The sequence below is a fragment of the Cynocephalus volans genome, chromosome 8 (genome assembly GCF_027409185.1).
Source record: "Cynocephalus volans isolate mCynVol1 chromosome 8, mCynVol1.pri, whole genome shotgun sequence".
NCBI lineage: Eukaryota > Metazoa > Chordata > Mammalia > Dermoptera > Cynocephalidae > Cynocephalus > Cynocephalus volans.
The window spans coordinates 132307873-132333263 of NC_084467.1; the positions used below are offsets into that span (position 1 = coordinate 132307873).

Here is a 25391-nt window from a genome sequence, read left to right on the forward strand (position 1 = left end):
AGTGTAGTAGTACATCCTTAGAGCCTAAACAAAACTGCTAGGTCAAGAGTCAGTAAGCATTTTTTGTAAAAGGGCCAGAGAAGCATAGCAGTTCCCTTTTGCACCTACTCAATTCTGCTGTTGTAGTACAAAAGCAGCCAGAGACAATATGTAAAGGAATGAGCACGCCTGTGTTCCAATAAAATTTTATTTAAGGATACCAAAATTTGAATTTCATATAATTTTCACATTATTATAAGTCAAATGCTATTATAATCATTTTATTCTTCTTTCAATTTTTTTTCAATTAAAAATGTAAAAGCCTCCTTTGTATAATGGTGAGAAAAAAAAATTGTAGAAAGCATTCTCAGCTCATAGTGTAACAGGCTGAATACAAGTGACTCCATTTTGTTAAACTTCTAAATTAAAAAGTTCTTTTTTTCTTACTCTTAAAATCCGAAAGGCATAGCTTGCAGCTGGACATTAGAATACAATGATGCCTGTTCACATGACCGCTAGAACATAATGACTTTTGCTCACACTGTATGCAGAATAATTATAGAAGAAATCATTAACCTAGATGGCCATTCTTTAGGCCATCCTTACTAAGGATCTTTTTGAGGTTAACATCAAATGAATCCGTGAATGGACTTCACAGAGGATGGTCACCATGAATCAGCTCCCACCCGAGAAGTTCTTTGATGTTTATCTGCAATTTTATGATTATACTTCCACATCCCTCCTGATATAACCATGAATCAACCCCTTATCACCAGTCCCTATAAAACCGTTTGGCAAGTCTGGGAAAGGTGGAGATGGTCTTTGAGACATAAGTCCACCATTTCCCCAGGCTGCTGGCTTCCTGATTAAAGGCCACCTTTCCTTACACCAACACTTGTCTCTCAATTATTGGCTACTGAGTTGCCAGCAAATGGACCTTTGGGATTTTGGTAATAAAGGGACATTTAAAAATATGGCCCATGGCCATAGTTTGGTGATTCCTGTACTGGAGAAAAAAACCACTACTTTTCTCAATCAAAATGTTTCCTTTTATGTAAAAGTGAAAAAAAAAAAAAAAAAAAAAAAAAACAAGCAAAGTTTGAAAACCTGCAATTCCCAACAATTTAAAATTACAAAGAAATATGAACGTTTTTCACATTTTATTAGACAAACAGGAATATATATTTGAAAATTTATTTTTAAAGACTAACAGATATGATAGTATTTTCAGGACATATTTATCTATTGCTCTAAGACATAGTCAATGCTCAAAACATACTAGTTAAGAAAATTTTGGAACCAACTTTTGAACCCAAGTGTAACCTGTCAAATGTATTGTATTCTTTACTACCTTGGTGTGAATATACTGAACACAGTACTGTGAACAGCCCTCTCAACATTAGTTACAATACTTTATAACACCTCAGTGATCTTAGTCTATTAAGATACGTCAAACCATTTGACCTCATATTATTTTTTTATTGGTTATGAATATTCATGAGATACAAAACTGACTGTCATCCCTCATGCCCATGATGTGAGGGCCAGATTCACACTGACAGCATACCCATTACCACAAACTGCATTTGCACCCTGTGTCCAGACCCAACCATCCCCAACCTCCCTCCCCCTCCCCCCCCTCCACTTGGTAGCTCAAGAAATGTTTTCTCCCTCTGCAAGTACAATACACTACTGTGGTCTTTCCTTTCTTCCTTCTCTCTCTCTTAGCTCCTACATATGAGTGAGTACATGTGGTATTTATCCCTCTGTGTTTTGCTTATTTCATTCAGCATAAGTTTCTCTAGGTTCATCCATGTTTTTGCAAATGGGAGTATTTCATTCTTTTTTATGGCAGAGTAGTATTATTCCATGATGTATATATGCCACAGTTTCCTTATCCAATCATCCATCAATGGACATTTAGGTTGGTTCCATGTCTTGGCTATTGTAAACAGAGCTGTGATGAACATGGGAGTGCAGGTATCCCTTCGACATGATAATTTGCATTCCTCTGGGTATATACCCAGAAGTGGGATTCCTGAATCCTATGGAAGATGTACCCGTAGTTGTTTGAGAAACCTCCATACTGTTTTCCACAGTGGTTGTACTAATTTACAATCCCACCAACAGTGTAGGAGTGTTCTCTTCTTTCCACATCCGTGCCAATATTTGAGATTCACTGTCTTTTTGATTACAGCCAGTCTAACTGGGGCGACGTGGTATCTCAGTATAGTTTTAATTTGCATTTCCCTGATGACTAGAGATGTTGAGCATTTTTTCATGTATCTGTTAGCCATCTGTATGTCTTCCTTTGAAAAATGTCTATTCAGATCCTTTGTGCCCATTTTTTAATTGTGTTTTTCGGTCTTTTACTGTGTAATTGTTTGAGTTCCTTGTATATTATGGATATTAACCCCTTGTCGGATACATAGAAAGCAAAAATTTTCTCCCACTCTGTAGGTTCTCATTTTACTCTGGTGATTGTTTCTTTTGGTGTACAAAAGCTTTTTAGTTGCATATAATCCCATTTGTTTATTTTTTTCTTTTTTAGCTTGTGCTTTTGGGTTCAAGTTCATAAAGTATGTACACAGACCGAGTTGCTGAAGTGTTTCACCTATATTTTCCCTTAGTAATTTTACAGTTTCAGGTCTTATACTTAAGTCTTTAATCGATTTTGAGTTGACTTTAGTGTATGGTGAAAGATGCACAACTAGTTTCATTCTTCTGCATATGGACATCCACTTTTCCTAGTACCATTGTTGAAGCGGCAGTCTTTTCCCCAATGTAGATTTTTGTTACCTCTCTCCAGTATCAGATGGCTGTAAGACTGAGGGGTGATTTCTGGGTTCTCAGTGCTATTCCACTAGTCTGAATGTCTATTTTGATACTAGTACGATGCTGTTTTAGTTACAGTAGCTTTGTAGTATAATTTGAAGTCAGGTAGTGTTATAACTACGGCTTTACCTTTTGTGCTCAGGAATGCTTTGGTCATTCAGGGTGTTTTGTTGTTCCATATAAAAGCTAAGATTGTTTTTTCCATTTCTGTGAAGAATGTCATTGGCATTTTGATGGGGATTTCACTGAATCTGTAGACCGTTTTGGGTAGTATAGACATTTTCATAATGTTAATTCTTCCAATCCAACAGAATGGAATATCTTTCCATCTTTCTCTGTCTTCTTTAATTGCTTTCAGAGTGGTTTCCACTTCTTATTGTAGAGGTCTTTCACCTCCTTGGTTAAATTGATCCATAGGTATTTTATTTTTTTCGTCATACAACTGTAAGTGGGCATACATTCTTTATTTCTCCTTCTGTAAGTCCATTATTTGGGTATATAAGTGCAACTGATTTGGGGGCATTTATTTTGTATCCTGCAACATTACGGAAGTTATTAACCAGCTCTAGGAGCTTTTTGATTGTCTTTAGGTTTTTCTGCATATAGCATCATGTCATCTGCAAATACAGACAGTTTGACTTCATGTTTTCCAATCTGGATGCCCTTTAATTCTTTCTCTTGCCTGATCACTCTGGCTAGTACCTCCAGTACTATGTTAAATAGAAGTGGTCAGAGTGGGCATCCTTGTCTTGCTCCTGTTCTCAAGGGAAAGGCCCTCAGTTTTCCCCACTCAGAATGATACTGGCAGTGGGCTTGTCAGAAATGGCTTTTATTATGTTGAGATATTTTCCTTCTATACCTAATTTGTTAAGAGTCTATCACGAAGGGATGTTGAATTTTGTCAAATGCTTTTTCAGCATTTATTGAGATAATCAAATGGTCTTTGTCCTTGAGATTTCGGATGTGATGCACCACATTTATTGACTTTTGTATGTTGAACCATCCTTGCGTTCCTGAAATGAATTCTACTTGATCACAGTGTATAATTTTTTAAATGTGTTGTTGTATTCTGAGTGCTAATATTTTGTTGAGGATTTTGCATCTAGGCTCATCAAGGATGTTGGCCTGTAATTTTCTTTTTTTGTTGTGTCTTTATCTGGTTTTGGTATCAGTTATGTTGGCCTCATAGAATGAGTTTGGGAGAGTAGTTTCCATCACAATTGTGTGGAATAGTTTGAGGAGAATTGGTATTAACTCTTTTTAAAAGTTTGATAGAATTCAGCTGTAAAGCCATCCAGACATGGACTTTTCTTTGTCGGAAGATTGCTAATTACTGCTTCGATTCCCTTGCATATTACTAGTCTGTTCAAGTTTTCTACCCCTTCTTGTTTCAGTCTTGGTAGTCTGTATGTGTCTAGAAACTTATCCATATCTTGCAGATTTTCATCTTTGTTGTCATGCAGTTCTTTATAATAGTCTCTAATGATTCTTCGTATTTCGGTGGTATCAGTTGTAATGTCTCCGTTTTCATTTTGATTTTTGTTATTTGGGTCTTCTCTCTTATTTTTTCTCTTAACCTACCTAATTGTTTGTCTATTTATCATCTCAAAAAACCAACTTTTTGTTTCAGTGATGTTTTCTATTGCTTTGTAGGTCTGTATTTCACTTAGCTCTTCTATGATCTTAATTATTTCTTTGTGTCTACTACCTTCAGGTTTGGATTGTTGTTGTTTTTCAAGTCCTCTGAGGCATAGTGTTAGGTTGTTTACTTGAAGTCTTTCCATTCTTTTGATGTAAGCATTTATTGCAATAAATTTGCCTCTTAGTACTGCTTTTGCAGTATCCCACAGGGTTTGGTATGATGTATCTTTATTTTCATTAGTTTCAAGAAATTTTTTGATTTTCTGTTTAAGTTCTTCTTGGACCCATAGGTTGTTCAAGAGCCTATTGTTTAGTTGCCATGTATTAGTATATTTTCCAGAGTTTTGCTTATTATTAATTTCCAGTTTTAGTCCATTTGTGGTCTGACAAGATACTGCAAATGATTTCAATTTTTTAAAAATTTGCTGAGATTAGATTTGTGACCTAATATGTGGTCTATCCTGGAGAATGTTCCATGGGCTGATGAGAAGAAATTATATTCTTTAGTTGTTGGGTGAAATGTTCTGTATATATCTGACAGGCCCAGTTGGTCTAAGGTGTGAATCAAATCCTGTGTCTCTTTGTTGATTTGCTCCCTGGAAGATCTGTCTCATACTGAGAGAGAGGTGTTCAGATCATCCACTATTAATGTATTATAGTCTATTTCTTACTTCAGGTCTAAGAGCGTTTCCTTTATGTATAGGCTGGGTGCTCCAGAATTGGGTGGATATATCTTTATGATTGTTATTATCTTCTAGCTGGATAGATCCTTTTATCATTATGTAGTGTCCTTCTTTGTCTCTTTTATATGTCTTTTGGCTTAAAGTCTATTTTGTCTGATATAAGAATATAGCTACTCCTGCTTGTTCTTGGTTTCCATTTGCATGGTATATCTTTTTCCACCCCTTCACTTTTAGCCTGTGTGTGTCTCTATATGTGAGGTGGGTCTCTCGAAAACAGCATATACTTGGGTCTAGGTTTCTAATCCAGTCCAGTCATTTTGTGTCTTTTGAATGGAGAGTTTAATCCATTCACATTTAGGGTAGTTATTAACCGGTACTGTTTAATTCCTGTTATTTAACTGCTTTTTGTTTACACAATTTAAATATCTTTTGATCATTACTTCCCCTTTTATTTCTCTTCTGCAATGTTAGTTGGAAATTTGAGGTGGCGTGATTTTGCTTCTTTCTCTTTCTTGCTGGCATTTTTGTTTTATCAGTGGGTTTTGCTCTTTCTTGTGTATTTGTGACAGTGGTTATCAGTATTCAGATCCAGATAAAGGACTCCCTTTAGAACTTCTTGTAGGGCTGGTTATATAGTAGTGAACTCCCACAACTTTTATTTTTCTGGGAAATATACTATTTCTCCCTCATTTCTGAAGGAGAGCCTTACTGGGTAAAGAATTCTTTGCTGATTTTGAATATATCCTTCCACTTTCTTCTTGCCTGTAAGGTTTCACTGGAGAAGTCTGTTGGGGGTTCCCCTGTAGGTAACTTGATGCTTTTCTCTTGCTGTTTTTAGAATCTTCTCTTTGTCTTTGAGCTTTGCAAATTTAACTATAATATGTCTTGGGGAGGAACTTCTGTACTGAATCTGTTTGGGGTCCTTTGAGCTTGCTGAATCTGATGGTCTATATCTATCCCTACCCTGAGAAGTTTTCTGTTACTATTTCCCTGAATAAGTTATCAATACCTTTTCCTTTCTTCTTCCCTTCTGGAATGCCCACAAGTAGGATGTTAGAGCGCTTGAGGTTGTCGCTATCTCTTTTAGATTTTCTTCATTACCTTTTTTTTTTGTCTGCCTGGGTTATTTTGAAAAGACCATCTTCTAGATCTGAAATTTTTTCTTCTGCTTGTTCTACACTGCTGCTCAATCTATCTGTTGTTTTTTATTTCACTGAGTGAATCTTTCATTTCTAGATTTCTGCTACACTCTTTTTTAAGGTATCAATCTCTTTGATAATTTCCTCCTTCATATACTAGGTTTTTTTTTCTTGTTTCATTGTGTTTTCTAATTGAGTCTTCTTTTATTTCTTCAAGTTTTCTTAAGATCATTGCTTGGAAATCTTTTTCAGACATTGCAAGGATTCCCTGTTCCATGATGCCTGAAATTTGAGCATTACTGTAATCCTTCGGTGGTATCATATCTTCTTGTTTATTTGTAGTTACAGTATTTTTTTGTTGACGTTTGGTCATTTGGTACAGGGTTTGCTGCTTCTATTACACTGATGTTGGCTATGAGGATAAGGATTTCTTCCTCTATTTTCAGGCTTTTCTGGTGACTTTTCTTATATCAGTGTAGTTGAGTGAGCAGTAGTTACCTGTGAACTGGCCATGGCTGCTACTGTGGCAGTGAATTGTCACTGCGTGACAGTGGGTATGGTAGTGGCTATATTATACCACCTTTGGTCCTGTTCCAGAATTTGGCCACAGAATGAGCCCCCAGAGGGTCTCCTCCGCTCACTTCAGCAGGGCTGGAGCTGGCCGTGGGGTCCCAGTACTCCCCTCTGGGTCCAAGGACGAGGGGAGGGGTCACTCACACCTCTTGTGTCTCCTCGGCTTACTTCGGCCGGATGGGGCTGGCCGCAGGGTCCTGGCACTCTCCTTCGGGTCAAAGGACGAGGTGAGGTTTGACCTCATATTAAATGGGTACATACAGCTTTTGTTTTTGAGCTCCTATCTGCAATTAACTATCATTTCTTGCTGCTGTCATTGAACATTTCTATTGTAATCTTTCTTTCCTTTGCAATTTAAAGAAACACACTGCAGATAACTAATATTACAAGAGTTGTACATAAAATAAGTCAACAGGTCTTAAATAATAACCCAAGAAGCTAGTGACCCAAGAGGCCTCAGTCATTAATTTAGTGGCATTCATTTTATTTTAAAGCCTTTTTATTTTTCACGTAAGGCTTGGTTACTGATTGTGTTTCAGTCAGATGAGACTAACACAAGTTAAATTCTGTATAGGTAAGTGTTAGTGTAGTTTGTGCTATGGGTTAAACATGTCCCTCAAAGGTTCATGTATTGGAAATTTAATCTACATTTTAACAGTGTTAAGAGGATGGGAAATCTTATAGTAATTGATAGGTGGGGCCTTTCAATTGATTGATCCATTCGCAGAGTAATGGGCATGGTTCTGATGGTTCTAAAAGTAGAGGAAGTAGGTCTAGCTGGTTAGCTCAGTTGGTTAGAGTGCAGCTTTACAACACCAAGGTCACAGGTTTGGATCCCTGTACTGGTCAGCCACCAAAAAATAAATAAATGAATAAAAGGAGAGGAAGTGAGCAGGTTAGCTCTCTCCTGCTCAGTCCATTGGTCATGTGATACCCTGCATCACCGTAGAGTCACCACCAAGAAGGCCATCACCAAATGTGCTCCCCAGCCTCTATAACTATAAGAAATAAATTTTCTTTATCCATTACCCAGGTTCAGATATTCTGTGGCAAGCAAAAGAAATGTACTAATACAGTATGAGACTCTCTACTGTAAACAGTATATAGAGAAGTTAGATAAAGGAGAAGCAATTGAAATGGTACATGTGGACACCTGCTCTTACAGTAATGCCCTATCTTAAGTAGTTTTAGATGTCTCAAAATGTCTGGTGGAAGCAATATATGGGCAAATTATCATACCTAGGGAAAATGATGATGAACTGAAACACTCTTTGTCAAATATTTATATTACAAAACGCTGGTCATCAGATTAAGTTTTATGTATACTGACATCATAGTTATTTCTCATTTGCAGTTGAAAGGGATCAATATATGCCACCTCCAAATATGCCACTCTGGCACAAAGATTATTCTGAGCTGAAGGCAAATGAGAAGAAGCAAACCCAGGATGAGCTCTCTGTTCTCCATCATCTTCCTGAAGGCAGGACATAAATTCCCCTTGTGAAGATGTCTGTCTGCCTTCCCTCCCCACTTCCCATACTGAGTGGGAGATAACAACTCTTATCACCAGAAAGAAAATGGTACCCAGAAAGAGTCTACATAAATAAACCCTACTAAGAAAACTAACAAGCCCCTATCTACCATTAGTTTCTTCATTTATTTGCCTTCCCATAATCTGCCACATCTAGACGTTCAAAGACCCTTTCCACTGTCTTGTCACTTCTCTTTAAATTTATTGTTCCTTACGCAAATGGTATTAAAATTTCCAAGTGTGGCCATTCTTTAGGGTTTTTCTCTTCTTTTATGACCCCTCCCACCCTCGTGTCACATAAAACGTTTAACATTAAATAAGTTTGTGTACTTTTTCTCCTGTCAATTTGTTGTAAGTTTATTTCACAGGCCCAGCCACTGAACCTAAGAGAGTAAAGGAAAATTTTTCCTTCCCTACACAGTAAAGTCAAGTCCTACTTAACTCGTACTAGTGATAAAATGACAGAGACTGTGCTATTTTATCTGTAAACTATAAAGTATAATTAATTCAATAGTGTAAGAAATAAGGAATAGAGAGATTAATTTAAGAATATATTTTTTCAAGTTTTAAAAGATTCAAAGCTTCATTCTCAATCCTCCAAAATGCATTTCCTATTTACTGAAAGCCTAGTGGCTCACTTCTTTGTCAAGATGAGATGGTTCTCCAGCAGAATAAGAATAGGTCTCCTTTTAAGGACCAGCTCTGCAGTTCAATCATCAGGATGAAATATCAATATTTTAAACATTAAAGTTCTCGCTCTCAAATTTCACTATGAAATTCCTTCTAACAGTTTTTTCTCTCTCTTTTTTTTTTTTTTTTGAAAGAAACTAAGATACTTTATTTGTTCTGGTCTTTAAACTGGAGTTTTCCTATCAATATTCAGCAGAAAGACAAACAATTTATGTGTGACTGACCCCCTCTACCCTTGGGATAGTTGGTTACCAGCTTGTTCCTCAATCCAGCCCCACCTGTTATCCAGGAGGAAGTATTCTCCCTTTTAATCAACGCAAAAAGTTTCATTTTGCTTTGGATATGATACCGTCCATAAGATCACACAATCTATTGCAACAAATTACTCCTCCCACTGGTTTGCATGGCAATACACACTCTCCTTGTTTTCATCCTCATTTCTTTAAGGACTTTCTCAGTCTGCTTTACTAGTTCCTCATATACTGGACCTTCAGATGTTAGTGTTCCACGTATCTGCAACTATGGGGTCAATTATCAACTGCAAAAGTTCCAAAATTCATAGGCCTCATCACTGTACATCCAGAGAATTTACACTAAATCTCTAACTGGATACCTGCCATGAATCTTGCTGCTGTTTGAACCTGCTCTTTATCAGTATCCCTATCTTGAAAATGACAACCATATTTTTCCTGCCCAGCTACTCAAGCCAAAAACCTGGAAGTTATCATCATCTGCTTCAATGACAACATCCAATCAATCATGAAATTTCATCTACTCTAATCACTAAATATTTCTTAAATTCTTCTTCTGCCTAGCCTCACTGACCTCACTGTAGTCCAGGCCACAGGCTGTCATCATGTGCTGCCAGAACAATTTCAATAACTACCTATATATTGGATCTCCCTACTTTCACTCTTGCTTCTGTCAAAGACATTCTCTACAATGTACCCTGTAAATACTTTTAGAGCACTTACAACATTTTAGTACCTACACTGGCTTAAAGGCTTGTCTCCCCACTAACCGGTATATCACTCTTATTCATACTCTCATCACTTAGACCGTTTAGCATGAATAGGTACTATTTAAAAAACAATTCAAACATAAAAATATTCTAGATAAATACAGATAAACATATAACTGATCTCAGGATTACAGAAGTGTTTTCTAGGTTAAAAAAAAAAAAAAGCTAGAGTTTAATTTTAATCCTGATAAAGCCTATTCTACCTCTGCACACTGCTAACTACAAAGATCTTCCTTATACTAACCTTAAAATGTGGCTTCTAGCCATTAAACATCTTTTTATCTCTTGGATACCAAAGACTGATTTGTTTTTTTTTTTGTTTGTTTGTTTTTTTGCCTTTTTCGTGACCCGGCACTCAGCCAGTGAGTGCACCAGCCATTCCTATATAGGATCCGAACCCGCGGTGGGAGCGTTGCCGCGCTCCCAGCGCCGCACTCTCCCGAGTGCGCCACGGGCTCGGCCCCAAAGACTGATTTGTGACAAACCTTCACTAGTCTACTAAAACCTCAAATGCTAACCTAAGTAGTAGTGCTTGTTTTGGGGTAATAAGTATAAAATTATTTTAGTTTCACTCTGTACTACTCTCAAACCTCAGCCAAAGGCAAATAAACATGAAAAATAAGAGGAATTGAGATGAGAACAGGAAAATTTTAGGGTAGAAGTTATGGAGGAGGGAGAGCATGTAGTGACATCCAAAGTTTAAGTTTAGACTGTGTTTCATCTTTCAACTATATCTTGAATCATCACAGAAGTAGGAAACTCATCAACACTTGCTGACAATCTTTGTACTTCTCTATTTTAAGTTGTTAACATGAATTTATAATTCTGTCATGTGTCACTGGTGATTCACAAACTTTGTTCAGCCTGGGACACTTTCTTCAAATGAATATTTATCAGCAAGCAAATACGTAACAGCAAGTTAAGGCAGACAACTGCTAGAGCCCTCTTACTCCAGACTCTCCCCAACAGGTAAGAAGTTTTACATCATTCATGCATTCATTCAACAAATATTTACTATTGAGCACCTATCATATACCAGACATAGGGATGCAACAGGAAATAAGACAGATAAAACACCCTCCCTGATGAAGGTTCTGGCCTAAAACACAATTTAACGAATAACTGCTTTAAAAGACTGATTCTAGCCAAAATTCTGCGAGGCAATCCTTTCCTTTGCACTTCCATTCATCTCATTTCTCACCCCAATCCCAGATGGCCAATAACTCTTAAGATAATAACAGAAATGTCTTCTGACAAAAAGAGAAAGTACCTCGGTAGGCAGTAAAATTATATCTGTTCCTAAGAAAACAAGTCAATAATTACCTGGAGATTCTAGAAATCTGGATCAGTGTTGCCTACCATGATAAACTGAAGTTTCAAAAACAATCCTTGTTAACTATCTACTACAAAAAAAGAGTTTAATTTGAATAGTTTCAAACTATGGCAAAAAGTGGCATCTGAATGTCATACCCACATTATATTAAAACTCAAAAATATTCATTATTAAAGCCTAGTTAGACAAGACAGTAACAGGGATACACAGTGTCAGAATCTCAAAAGAATTAATTCCTTTTATTCTTCCTGGTGTCTTAAAAGTAAAGTATTTCCCAAGGTTTCAAAAGATTCTGAAGTGAGTAACAGAGCATCAAAACTCAGGAGCTAGTATGCCTCGATTCAAATATCAGCACTTTGTTGATCTTGGACAAGTTAAAAAAAACTTCTCTATACCTCAGTTTCCTCATCTGGAAAATGGAATTAATACCAATACTTTATTCCATAGGGTTAATGTAAGAATGAAGTGAGTTAGCGAATTCTTGTAAACTACTTATAAAGGTGTCTAAAGAAGAGTAAGTAATAAAATACTACATTACCAGGGGAATGACTGATCTAGCATCAATAAATGCCACAATACATAACCCTTTCCTTTTCATGAATTTGCTAATGCCTGATATAACTCAATTTCAACAATCTGAGCAAACATAAGCAAAAATGTTAAAATAATCTCTAGAGGTGGAGCGTGTAATAATTTTGAACATAATCTCGGTATATAAAATTTAAGTCAAGAATTTAAGAAACAACCACCTACTAAGTATTGAGTAAGTTTAAACTATGCACTTTCAAACCATTTCTCTCTGGTGGCCAGTGAACACCTAATGTTAGGAAAAATACAAAATAGGACCTTATTGCCATATATAAGAAGAATGTAATAAATGACTTCTTTCCTTTCCATTACTTGCTATTGTTAACCTAGGACTATCTGGTATTCATAAGGGTCAACTTTACTATAAGCCACCAATTTCCATACCTTGTCTATTGTTTAATAATTGAGATGCTGTCAAGTAAACAAATGCTGCCACCTTGTGGACTGATGGGTATGGTATTAACTCCAAACAAACAAAAAAGGAAATGTAAACACAAAAATTTCTGGCTCATCTTTTTCTCTCAGTGAGATTCTCTGACCAATATTAGATATGTTTAATGCAATTTTACAGGAAGAATAATTTCTTCAACAATGTAATGAAATAATGCACCAAATTCAGCATTATCTGTCTTCTCTAACATTCCTTTATACCTCCTCCTGAAATTCATTAAACTTCATATTTTGAGAAAAATTAAGATTTTAAAAACAAATTTATTATCAATGATGTGTCTGAATATGAAAAACTATGAAAGGCAAACAAATCATCAGGGCCATAAAAGTTTCAAAACCCCTTAATTTCTTTGATTATATCACCCTTTCCTGGCACCTACTAGTTTCATCTGTCTTGCCTAGCAAACTGTGAAAACTGAAAATATTTCTCTCAGAAATGTTAATTCAGGGTAATTAAGAAAAAAGAATGGATATTAGTATTCAAGATGGACCAATTACAAGTACCTTTCAAATTTTTTAATTGAAATGTTTTAATGTAATTAACTCCGCATTCAATCAGTGATATTCCCAAACTGAAATGTCATTATGTCTTCGGAAACAGACAGTAAATTTTTGCTTCAAAATGCACATTGCTTTGATATAAATGTTGCAGTATGCTCAATGTCTATTAGCATATTTTAAAAATCCAAGATTATATTAAACCAAGCTAAAATAGTTTTCAGGAATGATGAAAAAAATGACTCTTACTCTTTTTAGAAAGAGACTGATAAACCCATACCACATCTTCTAAACAGAGGCTGCTTTTTAAATATAATGTTAAAGAAGGAAGTTTTGATTTTGTTTTTTGTTTATTTATTTTTTGTTTTATTTTTTTGGTTTCTGGCTGGTACATGGAACAAACCCTGGACCTAACCAACTGAGCTAACCAGCCAGACCTTGTTTATTTTTTTAAAGAAGAAAATACAACACAGGATGAATTCACAATGGTCAAGGACATTACAAGAGTAATATGGATTACATTTTAAACTTTGGTATAGTCACATAATTATAGACAAGTATATACATAGTTGGTCAATACCAGGATACTTCATAAAGGTTGTGGAAAAACAGAATTAAAAATATAAATCTTTTCATGAACTTTTTAAATTACCCTCATATTATAAATAAACTTTCATAGTTATTTTTGTCATTTTATATTCAAACTATATTATGAAGCCTTTAAAAATATATTATACATTAACAGTAGTTAAGAATATAAGTAATAATGTTAACCTGTTGTTCCAAGCTAAATTGTTTCATAAACTATTCTTATATTTCTTATCTATAAAGGCACTAAAATAAGATTGTGAGCTCTCCTGAATCCAAGCATTATGTCTAGCCTGTCACGGTTATATGCTTAGCCTAGCCTACCACTAGATGAACAATTTTTGTAAAATGAATTATGTAATTAAATGAACCCCACAAATCTGCTTTTTCAAATTTTACTCAGTTCAGTGCATAAGGAAAACCCACACTGCCAACATAAAAAAAAAAAAAAAAAAAGAGTTTATGCTTTCTTATTCATTACTTGAGTTTACTAACCGCTAGAATAAAATAAAAGGTTTCCTTTAGCTAATGGCTTAAATTTTCAAGACCAACCTTCATATGCATAAATAAAAATCTTAGTCCTGCAAATGAAAGGTATGCAAAGTTTTAGTACTACGTAACAAGTTAAAACTAGCCAAATTCCTGGGCTACCTCAAAAACATTTTTTTAAGGTTCATTCATTCTAGGAAATTTGAACATGGACTAGCAATTTGATTACACAAAGGAATTACTGCTAATTGTCTTAGTTATGATATAGCGCTGTGGTTTTACAATGTCTATTTTAAGAGATAGAGATTCTTTAGTATGTACAGGCAAAATGACATAGTATTTGGGTTTGATTTAAAATACTTAAGCTAATAAAATAAAAATAAAAAGGACAAATGAAGCAAGTATAGTAAAATATTAATCACTGAATCTGGGTGATAGTTAGGTGAGGGATTATTACTCCATTCTATTTTAATGTATATTAGAAATATTCATTAAACATTTTAAAACAATCATCAAGATGATGGTGAAAATTAAAATAATATACATCAATAACAGAAAGATAATCAGATAATCTCAATATTTGAAAACTAGTAATACACATCTCAGTAACCCATAGATCAAAGAAAAAAATCAGAATGGAAATTAAAAAGCATTTTGATATATACTTCAAAACATCATGTTGTACATGATAAATACATACAATTTTATCTGTCAATATAAAAAAATAAAAATTTTTTAAGTATTTTGAACTGAATGAAAATGAAAAGATATCACATTAATATTTGTGTAGTACAGCTAATGCTGTGCTTGGAGGGAAATTTATAGCACGAAATATCTATATTAGAAAAGGAGTCAACTCAATGACCTCAGTTTCTACTTTAAGAAATTAACAAGTAAGAGCAGATTAAACCCAAAGAAAGCAGAAATAAGGAAATAATAAAGAGCAAAAATCAATGAAACAGAAAACAGAATAATATGGAACATCAATAAAACCAAGAGATGATTCTTTGAGAAGATCAATAAAACTGATAAACTTCGAAGCCAGACTGCTCAGGAAAAATGTAAAGGGAAACAAACTTCCCATATCAGGAATAAGAGAGGAAACATCCCCATAGAATCTAAAGATAATAAAAGGATAATAAGGCAGTATAACGAATAACTGTATACCAATAAGTTCAACAATCCAGATGACATAGACAAATTTCTTAAAAGATACAACTAACAATAATGCTCAATCAAGAAGAAATGGATAGCCTGAATAGCCCTAAATCTCTTTCAAAATTAAAATCTGTTAAAAATCTTCTCTGGAAGCTTCAATTGCAAATTCTACAAAATTAAAGAAGAAATAATACAAATTCTAAAAAACCGGTCCAGGAGAAAGCATTTATGAGAACAGCATACACTGACAACCTAACTTCAGAACCTAGGCTTTTTAACAAGAATGCTATAACTGCTTCTCAAATTTAATTAGATTCTATGTTTTCTTACAAAAGAAAATAGTAAGGAGTGTGTCCAATACTTACCTAGAGACTATGCTGGACCCATTATAGAGATCACTAGCGTATGACAATGTGGCCAAAGGCCGTACTGAATTATATCGAGTAAACTTGGACAAGCATTCCTGAAATTCATCCAACTGGCTTACAGTTCGACTGTCATCTACATGAAAAAAACAAAATAAAATAGATAAAATGAACCACAAAGCAAGTCAATGAACAAAATCCACAAATTTAAAATTATATTCTAAATACAAAAAAATCTTTAAAAGGATTATAGAGAAGACTAGTATACACAAATTAATTTATCTGATCTTTCAGCTTTAATAAAAAATGTCTTAGGTGTTCTTTAAAAGATACTTTCCTTTCCACACCAATAAGAACTAACTGTAAATTCTCTTTACCATATTTTTAGCAATAATTTCTCGGAAAAATAAAAAATGATAAAAGAGATACTAGTCAAGAGAAGTTAAATCATTTATTAAAACAAAAATCCCTTTTCAATGGAAGTGAGGGTGGGAAAAAAGAGTATATATACTAGACGGTATATTTGTTACTGAGGAGGGACAAGTTTAAAGGGATACACATTTATGCCTATTTATTGCCAAAACCCAGTTTATAATAACACATTTTAGATCATAAATAGTTATTTTTAAGTGAAAAGAGGTATTTGTTCACATAATACTTCGAAGTGTTTCAAATCATGTTACAGGGAGTAGAAAACTTCAATGTATGAATTATTAATTCACAAAAACAAAGTTAAAAAATGTTTGAAATTGCTCCCACTTATCCCAGAGTACCTCCATCGAGAAAAAAAAGTTTTGGTGGAATATGGAAAACAGTAATTCCATCCAAAAGAACACCATACAAATACTTTAGGTAAAACCCACTTCAATAAACTATCCAAAGTTATGTGATTTAAACCATAAAACCAGTTTATGAAGTACCCGAGAATATAGCTATCTATTCAATCTAGAAGCAGTCCTACACTGAAATCATGAATTTAAAAAATCATTGTTTTTCAAAAATTTTTGCACTTACATTTTCCTTTCCAAAGAATGAAAAGAACACATAATTACTTTAGCTTCCTAGACTGAAATCTAAAACAAGTCTTTTACAACACTGTCTTTTCATAGCTTCTTCCTTACTGCAAACACATACACATGCGCAATTTTTTCAAGGTAAATTTCCATGACTGCCCTTCTTAAAAATCATTTAAAAGTAATGGTAGACATAATGAAATTAAAATACAGGAATCATTAAGTCAAAAGAGTTATATGACTATATGATAAAAGTAAAGAATATATTTCATCTGGATATATTAGGTCATCTTGAAGTTGGCATGAAGAAATTTATGTAACAATTATTGTAAAGAAAAACAACAATTACTTGAATAAACTAAGATTTTTCCCTGATATTTTACAAAATTTAAAGATTTAAACACTAACTAAGCAAATCCACCTAACAACCCAGATTAAAAGGGTCTAATTTAGTAGTGCTTCTATTCTAAAAACAGCAAAAGAAATAGCCTAATTAGCATGAAAAATCACTGTGGTATTAAGATAAAGCTCCTGCTTCACACACACAAAAATTATTCTCAGGAAATTCAACCAACACTAAATAAAACATGGATTATTGTAAAACAAAAAATCATCAATTGTACTACAGAGTGATTTGGATATAATATTTCTTTTTATACGTAATGCTATATTACTGTGGTTATTTAATGTAAAAAATACTTACTGAAAAGACAGTTACAGTATATTATTCATTTAAAACTTGTTTTAATGTTAATTATTCTTTCACATTTTGACATTAGTTCCTAAGTAGATAAAATTCGCAAGCATTCAGGAATGTGTATTCTGTTGAAGACCACAATTCTTTTCTAGGGTAACTAGACTTCTGGCTATCATAAGCTCAATAATATCTACTTCCAAAAGAATCCACATAGAAAATAATAAAATTAGTTATTTCAGTATCTGAAAATATAGCAACCGGTTCTCACTTACCTGGTTATGAAAAGGTAGAATTTTGTTTGCTTGGCTGTTTTATGATCAACATCCAAACGTATCTGCTGGTATATCACCTCTCCTAACTACAGACTGGTTTCTAAAAGTATATTCAGTGCTCTTTTCTTTCTCCTAATGCTTTCTAATTTACCTCCTCTTTCAATTACAATTAAGAGTCTAAGACATTATTAATTTCTTAATATTCATCTCTCATTTTCATAGTTGGAAATAAAATTTGGGGAGTGAGGGTCGATTCATGGATTCTCACTTGAAAAGTTAAAATTTCCTCTTTACAGTCAAAGGTAGGAACTTCATATTACACAATATGGTTGTGGTAGCCAATGTGCAAATTTGATAAGATAAACCTGAGATTCCTACAAGCTAGGGACAACATGATCTAAGTACAATACAAAAATAAAAATCAATCTAATTTTGCTCCTGGTTTTATTATTCTATCCTCCTGTAAAGCTACATCCCCAAAACTGAATTAAATTGTCTTGTGATTACCTTTACTATTCCACAGCTGCTAATGACATAAAGAACATTAACAAGAATCCCCAATACTGACCAGCTGCCCAAAACCCAAAACCAGACAAAAAGAATGTTAATAAGAGCCTGCCCCTTTCCCACCCCCACCCCCGCGTTTTTAACTGCTTAGCACTGTCTATAGTTGTACTTCAACATCACACCAATAAATAATGTATGCAAGAGTTAACAGGAACTCTCTGACAGTCAAAGTGTAGGTCTCAGGCCACTTTCAACTAAACAGCTTCCTACTGTAGTTTATATTTAGAAACTATAGGGCCGGCCCCTGGCTCACTTGGGAGAGTGTGGTGCTGACAACACCAAGTCAAGGGTTAAGATCACCTTACAAAAAACAAGTACTATTACAGAGGTTCAAAAAGGGACTCAATTCCCAGGCAATAAATGAAAGTTTCCATCTCTAAAAACTATTTATCATTAATTTCAAACATACAAACAAATCTTGGCTTCTCCCTAGTCTTCCTAAGGAAAATGCTATGTAAATCTAATACTTTTCTTCTTCCACCATCAAGTTTGAAGCAAATTTCCCCAAAGGATATAAGAACTATATAGATTATAATGTAAACACGTTTACTAAAGAAAAAAACAAGGTCCAGTTTTTAACAGCCAATAAAATATCAGACATTTTTTTCCTTGGTGGCCTTTATTTTGTGCAGGTGTACATTAATAACATCAATTAACTGAGCACCCAACAAGTATGAAGCAATGTGTTTTACGTACATCACCTATAACCCTTTAAAAACCCTATAGGGTTGGTATAAATGTCTTCATTTAAGGCTGAAGAACAAAAAGAGGCAGAACTATATTATTTCTCTATCATAATAAAAATATCCTATGCTATCATATTCATGTCTTCGCATGTTATTTTCTCTACTATGAACACGTTTCTAATTACCTGTTTGAGATAATTCATATTAGCTTAGCCCAAATACAACTCCTCTGAAATTCCTACAATGATCATTCCCTTATAACTCTCCATTTTCAACGTGGCCTGACTTTTTCACTCCCAGTTATATTAGTAGATATTATTCTTTATTCCCATAATAACCTTTGCATATTTACATAACACATGATATCACATAGAATTATTTACCTATTGTTTTACCCCACTAGATTTACAACAGTCCTTGACAACAAAAAACAGTTCTTTCATCTTGTTTTTCTTAGCACGGAGGACAGTACTTAGAACTCAATTGTTGAATAGAAGGCAACTGAATTAAAATTATTTTTGCTAGCTACATATTCATGACTGATTTTTTTTAACTTTATATAGCTTGCTATATAAAGTTTAAAATTTTCCAAATTAAACAAGAACAAAAATAGCCATTGGAAAGCAATATTCTCCAAGATCTCTAAGATCTGGAGAATCTCTAATGCTCTGGTAGACTACATCAAAAATACATGCTTTTGCTTTGCAACTAGGACTTTCCATAAATCTAACATGAAAACCTAAAATTAGATATAAAATATGAACTTGAGATATTTTAAGAGATGTCCTGAACATGTACCTGAGATACGAGACATCCTTGTAGAAAAGTAACATTGCTCTAAGTCTTCAAAATGAGCAGTGAGTCGTTTTCGTCTTGATGCTAATGTGCTGTTATACCAAGGCTGTTTCTTTGTCTAAGGTGATAATAAGAAAACAAATTCATAACTCAGAATAAACTATACTCTTCTTTGGCACAGAATAGCCAAATACTTGCATACTTAGTTTCAAAAATTCATGACAATAAAATGATTACAAATAGTGAAAAACTACAGTTCATAGATCATATTTTCTAATTTTTCTTTTCACATGAAAATAGAAACCAAATTCATTCACAGAATGATTAAAACTAAAAAGATGATTTTAAAAAATAAGTTCTAAAGGCCACTTTTACGAGACTTAAATGAGAAATGTTTTTCAACTCTCCAGATTAAATGAATATAAAATTCATTGTAAGTACTATTCTAAAATTTAAAATTTTGGGAATCTTAATATCCAGAAATTCTTACAAAACCATTATCAAATAGAAAACTAATTAATTTCTCATCATCCCTATATTGTAGACTTGCATCCTCTGAATTATAGAAACAGTATTTGGCTGTAGGGAATATCTATTTAAGTTAACATCAATTGATCAATTAAGAGGCAGTAATATATATATGCTAAGGAGTTTGACATATTCATTAGAAGAACAGAAAAAAATCAGACAGATATGGATAAAAGGCAACAAGCCTGAAATATGTTGGTATACACATCCTATAAAAAAGGTCTATGACCCTAGATATATATTACCAACAGCTTATTTACAACTGCAAGGATAAGACAATTCTTAAGTAAATGTTTATTCTCTGTTATGCTTGAGGTACACAAACAGATACAGAGATAAGACACATGAGATCTTGCGACGACACATGTTCATCAATAATTATAGCACAATGTCAAATGCATAAAGTAAGAAGTACTATGGCACTAAAGTGCACACTCTATAGTGCATCTTTGCTTTAATAAAACCAGATGGGAGGTAAGAAGATTTTAAAGCACTGCCTGACTCAAAAGAAGGTAAGATAATTTACAAAACATAACACATAAACAGGAGGCTGAACTTAGAGGGGTGGTGGTAAACAAAATATAAAAGCAGCACAGGGGAGGGGGAAAAGGCGGAGGACAATACTTATTTGTGGACAAATAACTACACAAGAATGACTACTTGAACTGAGATTTGGAGAATTAAGCGTGGGGACCACCACAAGTGGGGAAGCTGAAAACAGAACTTGCAAACTGGAAGAAATACCTAAAAGAATAACCGAGAATGAAGGATAAAAGAGAAGAAGACAGAAAGAGTGAGAGGGTAAAAGGCATAAAAGACAGAAAAATGGTTTGAAATATTGCCAGAGTCCCAGAAGCAGAAAGCAAGGCAGTAAGGGAAAAATATCTGAACAGTTGATGGTTGAAAATTTTACAGAATTGAAAACAAACATAAATACACAGACACAGATGTTATTCCTATCAAGTAAGATAATTAAAAAGAAATCCACAATTAGATACACTAAGACAAAGCTGTATTTTTGTTCAAGAGCAAAAAGAAGAGCTTAAAATCAGACCAACAGTAAAGATAATTTAGTAACAGGAACAATAATTAAACAGGCAGAATGCTTTTCAATAGCAGTAAATGAAGCTAGAACACAATGGACTTCAATTATCTTGAAAAAGTTGAGAGAAACGGCTGCCAGTTAGCTCAGCTGGTTAGAGTGTGGTATTGGTAACACGACGGTCTAGGGTTGGAATCTGCCTACTGGCTGGCTGCTACCCCCACGTCCCAAATGAGAGAAAATAATTTAAACCTAAAATTCAGGACCCAACAAAACTAGCTCGCAACAAGATAAATAAAATGCATTTTCACATAAATGAAAACAAAGTTTATTGCCAATGAACCATTTCTAATAGAATTTCTAAAATTGTGTACTTGAAAAACACATTAACACAAACTAGAAGGTCTAAGACACAAAATGAAAAAGAGAATGAGAAAACAAGAAAAGAAATAAGTGATTCTAAATACTGTTATTAGCTATAATATAAAAAACACACCAAATAATATCACATAAGTCACAAGGAAGTAGTAAAAGTTTGCATCTGGAGCTTTTACGCTGTCCAAAAAGGTGAAGAAGATACTGATTAAGCACAGACTCTGTTTAGTTGATAAATGTGAATAGATTTCAAGGATAACTACTGAAAGGATAGTAAAAGAATAGGTAACATTCAAGCCAGTAGAGAAGTAGCAAAAAAAAAAAAAAGGTAAAAATTTAAGAAATAAAAATTTTTAAAGTGAGAAAAATAGCACACATGAATTAAAAAAGTGAAACTATGTAAGTATTCATAATAAACAAAAATAGAAACTCACTAATTAAAAGTGAGCAATTTTTAAAAATAAAACTGTATGCTATCTGCCAAAGAAACACTTAAAACACAAAGAAACTAAAAAATTAGAATAACATAAAAATAATACAATACAAAAATACTAAGAAAAAAATAGACTAAAGATGAAGAACATTAAAAACAGACACCGCATAACAGAAAAGTTTCAATTTAACAACTGCATACCCAGCTATATGTAATAACACAACCTTAAAACTACACAAAGCAAAAATTCCCAAAGATACTGTTAAATCCACCAACATGGTGGGAGATGAACCTCACCAAAGCAACTTAGAGATTATATGAGAAACACTACTATACACACACCCAAATATAGAAGTTTGGTTTAATGCATACGCACAAAACATTTTACTCAATTAAAAAACATGCATTCTTCTCAGGAATACATAAGATGTTTACAAAAACTGACCATGAACTGTGTTACTGGATAATATGTTTATGATCTCAAGAAAGGGAAGAATTTCTTAAACGATACACAAAAAGCACTAATTATAAAACATATAATAAATTCCATGACATACAATTAAGAACTTCTATTCACCAAAAGCCATAATTAAAAAGGTGAGACAAGGTGACATCATCAAGATGGTGGACAATTCCCCGTGCCACTCCTCCCAAACAATCAATTTATAACTATTTAAAAGCAAGGACAAGCCACAGGCAGTCCTCACCAACCAACAGAAGGCAGGAGCGTGCCCGGTGTCCTAGGCAGGAGCAGTGTGCAACCCCCACCACCCAGCAGAAGGTAGGAACATACCCAGGGCCCTAGGTAGGAGCCAAGGGCAGTATCCCCTACTTGGCTGAAGGTAGGAACATGCTGAAAACACTACTTTCACATGGCCAACATACAGGCAGCTGGCCACCCACTTAACTGCAGTGACACAAGGAGAGTCAACAACAGAGACTAGAAAAAGAAGTCTCTCTCCTCAAGCCCACTCTAGAGTAAAAGAAGAAGCAACTGCTCTACCAGATGACCAGACATCAATGTAGAGATACTAGAAATATGAAAAAACAAGAAAATATGACACCACCAAAGGAATATAGTAATTCTCAAGTACCAGACCAAATAGAGGAAGAAACCCTTGAAATGACTGAAAAGGAATTCTGAGCAACAATCTTAAGGAAACTCCATGAGATACAAGAAGACTCAGACAACACAATGAAATGACAAAAAGTATCCAGGATATCAGGGACGAGATTTAGAGATTAATACCTTAAAGAAGTATATAGCAGAACTTCTGGAACAGAATGATTCACTCAACAAAATAAAAAGCACAGCCAAGGCAGGATAGAGCAAGTTAGAAGAAAGAAATTCTGATCTCAAAGACGGTCTTTTCGAAATAACACAAGGGGACAAAAAGACAAGACAAAAGAATTTAAAGAAATGAAGAAAATCTAAGCGAGATAACAGACAACCATATGTGCACAAACATCTAAATCACTGGTATTCCAGAAGGGAAGGAGAAAGGAAAAGGCAGTGAAAAATCTACTCAACAAAATAAGAATGGAAAACATCTGAGATACAGTGAGAAATGCGGACCTTCAGAACCAGGAGGCTCAAAGATCTGACTTAAAATTCAGAGTTAAAAATATTAGTCTTGGACCCAGCAATTGCACTTCCGATAATTTATGCTATTGATAAACTCATATGTGTGCAAAATGATGTATGGTCAGAGATATTCACTACACCATTATTTGTTAAAGCTTAAGATTAGGAACTGAAATATGCATCAATAGGATATGGTTACTATAGCTGATAAAAAGAATGAGGCAGTTTTATATGTACCAAGACAGAACTACAGCAAAGATATTGAAAAAAATCAAGGTGTACAAGAGCGTAAACTATGTATCTTTTGTGTGTATTTAGGACTGAAGGATAGAGAGAAAAGGTATTGAGAGTTTGGGGGGAAGGGGGGTTATGTATATAATTGTATATGTACAATTACATAATATATATACATTATATACAAATATAATGTATATAATTGCATATGTACAATTATATCCTTTTGTACCTTGAGTTTTGTTCCTGTATGTATATTTTACGTTAAGATAATTTATTAAAAAATAAACAGAAACCTCAGAGCCGAGTAATAACCCGTATATTTGAGGCTGTATCTACCCTGTCCTGAAATCATGAATGCCAAAGATCCCAAAGGTGGGTAGGAGAAAGCCCTAGAATAACAGTAACAAGGGAATACTTGGAACAAAAGTATATGTTTTCACTAACCCCCAAAGCTTACTCATATCACCACAGAAACTAAGCAAAGTTTCACTCTGACTTATTTCCACTCCATGAATTTGTAAGACTGGAAGAAGGTGAACTGAAACAATGAGATTTCATAGTATACATCTAACCAAGGATGGTTCAACATATACAAGTCAATAAATATGATACACCACATCAACAAAATGAAGGACAAAAGCCATATGATTATCTCAAGGGACACAGGAAAAGAATTTGACAAAATTCAACATCCTTTCATGAAAAAGAATCCCATGAAATTAGGTATAGAAGGAAAGCATATCAACAAAATAGAAGTCATATACAAGAAACCCACCAACCAATATCACCCTTAACAATAGAAGCAAGACAAGGATGCCCACTCCAATTTAACATAGTATTAGAAGTACTAGCCAGAGCCATCATGCAAGAGAAAGAAATAAATGGCATCCAGACTGGAAAACATGAAGTTAAACTGTCCCTGTTTGCAGATGGCATGATCCTATATATAGAAAAGCCTAAAGACTTCACAATTAAACTCTTAGAGTTGATAAACAAATTCAGTAAAGTTGCAGGATACAAAATGAATACATAAAAATCAGTAGCGTTTTTATACTCCAACAACAAACTAGCAGAAAAGGAAATCAAGAAAGCCAGCCCATTTACAATAGTCATCAAAAAAATAAAATACCTAGAAGCAAACTTAACCAAGGAGGTAAAAGATCTCTACAATGAGAACTACCAATCAATGCTGACAGAAATTAAAGAGTACACAAAAAGATGGAAAGATATTCCATGCACTTTGATTGGAAGAGTTAACATTGTGGGCCAGCCTGTGGCTCACTTAGGAGAGTGTGGTGCTGATAACACCAAGGCCATGGGTTTGATAGCTCACTTGGAGGAGCGTGGTGCCAACAACACAAGTCAAGGGTTAAGATCCCCGTACTGGTCATCTTTAGGTAAAAAAAAAAAAAAAAGAGTTAACATTGTGAAAATGTCCATACTACACAAAGCACTCTACAGATTCAATGCAGTCTCGATCAAAATACCAAAGACATTCTTCACAGAAATAGAAAAAACGATCCTAACATTCATATGGAACAACAAAAGACCCTGAATAGCCAAAAAAAGAAAAAAAAATCCTGAGCAAAATAAATAAAGC

At 34.2% G+C, this 25391-nt stretch overlaps 1 protein-coding gene across 3 annotated transcripts in view; it reads right to left on the minus strand.

Annotated features, from left to right (window-relative positions):
- COP1 (COP1 E3 ubiquitin ligase) overlaps nucleotides 1-25391 on the minus strand; it is a 277815-nt gene that overhangs the window by 142026 nt on the left and 110398 nt on the right. For all 3 annotated transcript variants that reach the window (XM_063104898.1, XM_063104897.1, XM_063104899.1), the window contains exons 10-11: nucleotides 19595-19709; nucleotides 15562-15697 (exon numbers count right to left, since the gene is read on the minus strand). In XM_063104898.1, coding sequence (XP_062960968.1) covers nucleotides 15562-15697; nucleotides 19595-19709 — 251 coding nt within the window. The remainder of the gene's footprint in view (nucleotides 1-15561; nucleotides 15698-19594; nucleotides 19710-25391) is intronic.